The sequence below is a fragment of the Lactuca sativa genome, chromosome 9 (genome assembly GCF_002870075.4).
Source record: "Lactuca sativa cultivar Salinas chromosome 9, Lsat_Salinas_v11, whole genome shotgun sequence".
Lineage (NCBI taxonomy): Eukaryota > Viridiplantae > Streptophyta > Magnoliopsida > Asterales > Asteraceae > Lactuca > Lactuca sativa.
Genome location: NC_056631.2, coordinates 95,759,100 through 95,765,898, shown reverse-complemented (window position 1 = coordinate 95,765,898; position 6,799 = coordinate 95,759,100). Strand labels below are relative to the sequence as shown.

Here is a 6,799-nt window from a genome sequence, read left to right as displayed (position 1 = left end):
GAAGATGTATTGGTTGATTATGATTGGTTCATAGCTATTTTTTTCTCTCTTTTTTTCCTTCAAAATAAACCCTATTAATTTAACACACCATCACTCCCTACCAGATGCTAAGAGTTAGTTGCTAAGAAAGAAAAATGATGTGGCAAGGTGCTAAGAGTGGTACCACTCCCCTTAGCCTTATAAAGATTGAGCTTTAGGTTTTACCGTCGGTATTGGGCCAAAGGCCTATCACAGACCGTGCCTGTTTCCTATATAGAAGGTAGAGACCTTGCTACGAGCAGCTTGGGATCAATTAAGTGTTAGATAAACTAGGGTTTGTGGTGGAGATCTAGATGTCAACTTGGATTCTGAGTACACTTTCCGAACTGATATTTCTATCCTATGTCTGGGTTGCAATAAATTCAGCATATGATAATCCAAGTGGACACTTACGATTCTAGGCGCAGAAATCGTAAGCCAATTGGCTAGAGAGATTCTATGAGAGTGTTATGACGAAAACGAGAGCTAAAATTCGTGTATCTCTTCTGAGAAGGAAGAGCCGTTTATATATTAAATGAGATTAGGGTTTTAGTAGGGTTGGGTCGTCATTAGTTGCTTTGGAAGCAAGTCAGGATAATCTGGGTTTGATGAGGATTTAGGATTATCAAAACTAACGAGTTTTGTTAGTTTTACCATAATCACCCTCAAGAAATTGAATTTTCCACTATGTTCCCATATGTAAAATTCGGTGAGGTTTTGGGACCCCAACCAGGGGCTCTGCCCCTTGGACCCCGCTAGGGGCGTTGCCCCTAGACCCCGCCAAAGGGGCGCTGCCCCTTTGGAAACCCCGGACCTGGGGGCACTGCCCTCGGACCCCCGACTAGTCGTCGAACCGGCTTCTAATTCGATCTTATACATGCGTGCACTCCGCACAACCCTCGTACATATATATTAGAGTACAAATTATAAAACTCTTTGGCTCACATGTTAGTTCTAGTTACTTAAAATGACATGGTGACATTAAATGACCATCATTAAACTGTTTATTATTTGTTTTAGTTGTATGATCTAATATGCTCGCATGATGACGGTAGCAATAACAACTTCTTGTTATATGTATACAAATACTCCAATATTCCAACAATACGCCGCTATTGCTATTACTATACTGAACTATGCACTTTTAGATATTAACAGTATTTAATAGAGGTATTGTTTTTGGTAAAACACGTTCTTTAACCATCTAACTCAATAGTCTAATCATTAGGTACATTTGATTCACTATTTTGCTCTCATCTTTTTTTCTCCTAAAGCATTGAAAACTTAATTACAAAATTGAATACTACCAAATTTAATTAATATACTACACAAACTTTAATTATTATAACCGACAAAAAATGAACCAATTAGAACACCTATACTTAATATTAGCAGCCTAATATTGCCTAATAATTTTGAGTCCACTCATTTTTGAGTGAGGTTTTGAACGAATATGGTTTTGTAATTAGATTTATATGAATTTTGAAGTTCCAAAGGTATGAGGATATACCTGACATTTTTAACTATTAGTTATTTATAATAAAAATAATCAGTATATAATAAATAAGTAGAATATCGATATGAAAAAGCGATTATTAATTAAATATTAGATTATCTTATGACTATATGTATACCTAGCTATAACGATTTTATTCAAATAACAGCAAAACAACCTAATCTTCATGGAATTTTCCTTTTACACACCCATAATAAAATAATAAAAAGTAAATAAATTGTAAATAATTAAATAATAATAATCCCACTTGCTAAAATACAAGAGAATAAACTGTACACGAACAACTCCTCGTTATAAGCAGAGATCACGTCTCTTACTCCACAAACACATCATCCTTTCAAATTCTAAAATATCTCTACCTTATTCTTTATAAACCTTTTTCCAATTCCACTGCAACAAACTTCTTCTTCTATCTATCTATCTCCATAATCTCAGGAACAATCAAAATCAAAAGCTTGTGATCTTCATAAAGATTTCAAGAACACTCTGTTCCATGGTACGTCTCAGTTCATAGATTTCCTATTTTTTTGTTTCAATAAATTCTTGTCTTTTATGATATTGAGTTTTTCTGTTATGGGATTTTGATGTTTGATCATTATTAGGCGACTGAAGCTTCAGATTTCAAATACGAAGAGGTAATATTCAATAATTTTGATTCTTTAACGTGCTCTGTTTACTGGTATTGTTTATGAACATGCATGAACTGAAGAACACGTTTAATTTAAAGTCATCTTGATGTGATAATTTTCAGGAATACATCGTGAATTCGAAAGGATTGCAAATATTTACGTGTCGATGGCTTCCTGTTGACACTGAACCAAAAGCTTTGATCTTTCTCAACCATGGCTACGCCATGGAATGCAGTGTCTCCATGAAAGGTCAGTTGACTTTTTTCTTAAACTCAATATTACGGTAGAGATTTCTTACTTCATGCTTCAAAATCAATAGCCATAATAAACTTGGAGAGAATCTATCAAAATACAATCATTACGAGTTCCAAAATCAATGATGTGTTGATCGATTTTGAATTCGAAATTCACCACGTTTGACTTACTCTCCTCTATATATTAATTGGATTCAAATCAAATCTAAACAGGAGCTGCATTAAGGCTTGTGAAGGCGGGATTTGCAGTTTATGGGATTGATAATCAAGGACATGGGAAATCTTCTGGGCTTCAGGGTTATATCCCATCTTTTGATGATCTTGTTAACGATTGTTCAGATTTTTTCACAAGCGTTTGTGGTAAGTTCTTTTGTTATCTTTTTTTTAAAACAATTCTACACTTCTAGTTTATTTAATTAAACTCAAAATATTGAATGTTCAATATTGACCTAGTCAATCAAATTGAGTTGAAAAAGGGTTTTGAATTGCTTTCTTGTTTTATAGGATACCTATGAACATATAAGATTACGAAAGTAGAAATAGTGCGTCTTGACCGACTTCACTGATTATTTTATTTTGAATTTATATTTATATTTTAAATAAATATGTTAATTAATGGATAATTTTTATTTCTTTCAGAAAAGAAAGAAAATAAAAGAAAGATGAGAATATTGCTTGGAGAATCGATGGGAGGGGGAATGGTTCTCCGATTACATAGGAAGAACCCAGAGTATTGGGATGGTGGAGTCTTGATCGCACCCATGTGTAAGGTATGTGCTACCTTTTTCTATCTTTTTGATTCAAAAATGACATATATATATATATATATATATATATATATATATATATATATATATATATATATATATATATATATATATATATATATATATATATATATATATATATATATATATATATATATACTAGGTATGAAACCCGTCTATTACATGAGTTTATTAAAAAAAAAATTTGTTAACCACAAAGATCATATTCATAAAAAAAGTAGTAACGATTGAGTTTATGACCTTTTGGTAAACCGTATTGACTATTTATATAATTTGGTCATAATTAATCTATACTAATATAATTAATTAATATGAATTCACAAATGAAATATACTATCTACATTAATATACATATACGTTAATTCCTATATTAATAAAAAGAGGAATTCAAAAATAAAAAATTATTATATATGTTAATTAATATATTTATAAAATTAATTAATATGATGTGACATTTAATAGGTGAGATTTGAATAAAAAAGAAAAAAACTATAAAAATAACAAGTAATTATTAAATAATTCAAAAAAAATCTAGAAAATGACAAGTGTCAAAATAAAAAAGAAGATGACATGTAGCAAAATCATATTTATTCTGTAAACTAAATATAATAAGAGTACATTAGAACTAATATTAAGCATCTTATATGAACAATCTTCCACTGTTATTGATTCAGGATTAATATTAACGACAGTTATACTTTCTAAAAATAAAACCTTCTATTTTTTGATAAGATTTTATTGAATATCCAGTTAGAACTGATGATGCTCTGGATTAAATATAATGTTCTCACGTTATATTTGGTTCACGCAAGAGATACTATTTATAATACTGTTTATGATTCTTAGTAGTTTGCAATTAGTTCATTATTTCGTTTTAATGTAACTTTATTTTACATATTTTTTTAAGATATTACTTATAAAATAGTATAATTTATGCACGATTTTTCAATGTTTGTGGTCAACTAGAATGTCACATGCGCGTTACTATGAATGATGAAAAGAGTTCATGGTCAAATAGAATGTATTAAATGTGAAAAGTCAAATATCATCTTGAAGGTTCTAAAGTTGTCAATTTCATGTTTAATCCTCTTAATTATCTCCTGTATTTATTCCGTAAACTGAGTGGCATCCAAGATAAAAGTCCTTAAACATATATCTTAAAAAGTACCACTTTTATAATAACAATAAAAAAAGTGTAAAAAAAAAGCTTACACCTCATCTATGTGTACCACTTTTTTCTAAAAAAAATACGGCTTTATGTATTTTTTTAGTATATGTTAAAAAGTACGACTATAACTTTTGAAAAAATTTCATGATTGATTTGAAATCTAACAACCATAACTTGTGAACAATTTCATTATTGATTTGAAATCTAACAACTATAATTTTTTAAAAGTAGATATATGATTCAGTCTTATAATTAATTTAGTCGTTTAATTTTTTAAAACTAATAATTATTTAAATTTTGACTATTTTATTTGATAAATTGGTCGCCAATAGAATATAAGAATTTTGATATATATATATATATATATATATATATATATATATATATATATATATATATATATATATATATATATATATATAATTTTAATTTTTTATATTATCTTATTATCTTAATATGTAACGAATTGTATTATCTTACTTTAATATATTGTAAGATAATAGTAGAGAAATAAAATAAGATACATTAAGAATATACTACGATAATAAGATACTCTTATAAAAATTAAAAATAATATATATATATATATATATATATATATATATATATATATATATATATATATATATATATATATATATATATATATATTAAAAAATCCTTATATTGATTATATCTGCAAAATGTTCTTATATTTTGATAGTGACCGATTTAACCCGTAAAAGGGTAAAAAAAATGCAAGCAATATATATATATATATATATATATATATATATATATATATATATATATATATATATATATATATATATATATATATATAGAGAGAGAGAGAGAGAGAGAGAGAGAGAGAGAGATTTTGATTATGATGCAAAAATATAAGGAAATTTTTTTTTGAAGATTTAACATATATTAAGGGTGAAATGATCATGTCAACAAGAACGACAATGATATATTTTTAACATTGAAAATAATACCACAAGAAGTACCTAATTTTCAATTTTTATACCTAATTTTTTTTATTTGTTTAATTTCTCAGATTGCAGACGACATCAAGCCTCCTCAATTCGTAATTAACGTGTTGACAAAACTTACAAAAATAATTCCAACATGGAAGATTGTACCCGGTAAAGATATTATTGACGTTGCTTTTAGAGATCCTAAAATCCGGGAAGAGGTATGAATTTTTTTCTTTGTACATTTGCTTTATTATAAAGGTTTTATACGTTTATGATTTACTTATATGTATGTTTGTGTGACATATAGGTTCGTAATAACCCCTTATGCTACAAAGGACGATTTCGTCTAAAGACCGCCAATGAGCTACTAAATGTTAGTTTAGACCTTGAAAATAGGCTCCAAGAGGTATGTTAGTTGTTCTATTTCTACTTTTTATACAAAATTATCATGTATGAAAGTGTCTTTTTTTTATTTATTTAAGTGTTGGTTGAATAAAATGATCTTTAAAAATGTTTGAGAAAATGACAACATTATTAACGAAATGAAAAATAAAAATGAATGCAAACTTGTAAAATAATAGAATTTAATAGCGCACGATTCATTTCATAAGTTTTTCTATTAAAACATGCTTACTGTATTAAATTAAACAATTTATATGCTGCTATCACATTAAGTGGCGTGTGTACTAAGTAAAAAAGAACAAGATCTAAAAGATTTACAAGAAAAAAATCCTTTGTAGAATATCATTTTACGAGATATTTTATTTTACTAAGACCACCATATACAAATCCTATTAATAACATATTTTTACTGAATCAGGTAACATTTCCATTTTTTGTTGGTCATGGAGAAGCAGACACGGTGACTGATCCATCAGTAAGCAAGCTTTTATACGAAACGGCTTCTAGCTACGAAAAGACCTTTAAGTTGTATCCAGGAATGTGGCATGCTCTCACATATGGAGAGTTTTCTGAAAACACAGATACAGTATTTGCAGATATTATTGGTTGGATTGATGAGAGAGTTTCAAGTGGCAATTCTAGATTGGAGAGAGAACAAAAACATGCAAATGATGAATTTGATAGCTCAAGCAAAAAAAGTGCCTAAATTAACCAGAAAGATATCATACTTCAATTTTATACTTCTCAAACTCTAATTTGTATACTAAAACATGTTATTACAAAAAAAAGGTTTGATATTATTTTTATAATAATTCTTTTTATTTCTTATGTCATGTCAATACATACTATTTATACCAATATTGATGACATATGAAATGTGGTCCTAATGCGATAAACAAGTTCTTTAAGAATTCTTCGAATAACAACGTACATGCAATGATAACATATATTTGATTTGATTGTTTATAAGGGTGTTATTCCGTTTTTTATATCTTAAATCTAACCATAACTAAATCAAATAAGATTTAGTTTAATCGATTTTAGTTTATTTTGTTTGATTATCGG

General features: G+C 28.0%; 1 protein-coding gene across 1 annotated transcript; it reads left to right on the top strand.

The window, feature by feature from the left end:
- The first annotated feature begins 1,851 nt into the window (after window positions 1-1,851).
- On the top strand, window positions 1,852-6,560 carry LOC111895259 (caffeoylshikimate esterase). Its single transcript, XM_023891348.3, has 8 exons — window positions 1,852-2,030; window positions 2,137-2,169; window positions 2,286-2,412; window positions 2,631-2,777; window positions 3,057-3,187; window positions 5,413-5,550; window positions 5,640-5,738; window positions 6,153-6,560. The coding sequence occupies exons 1-8, from the start codon at window positions 2,028-2,030 to the stop codon at window positions 6,438-6,440; spliced, it is 966 nt and encodes a 321-aa protein (XP_023747116.1). The 5' UTR covers window positions 1,852-2,027; the 3' UTR covers window positions 6,441-6,560.
- Window positions 6,561-6,799: the final 239 nt, after the last annotated feature.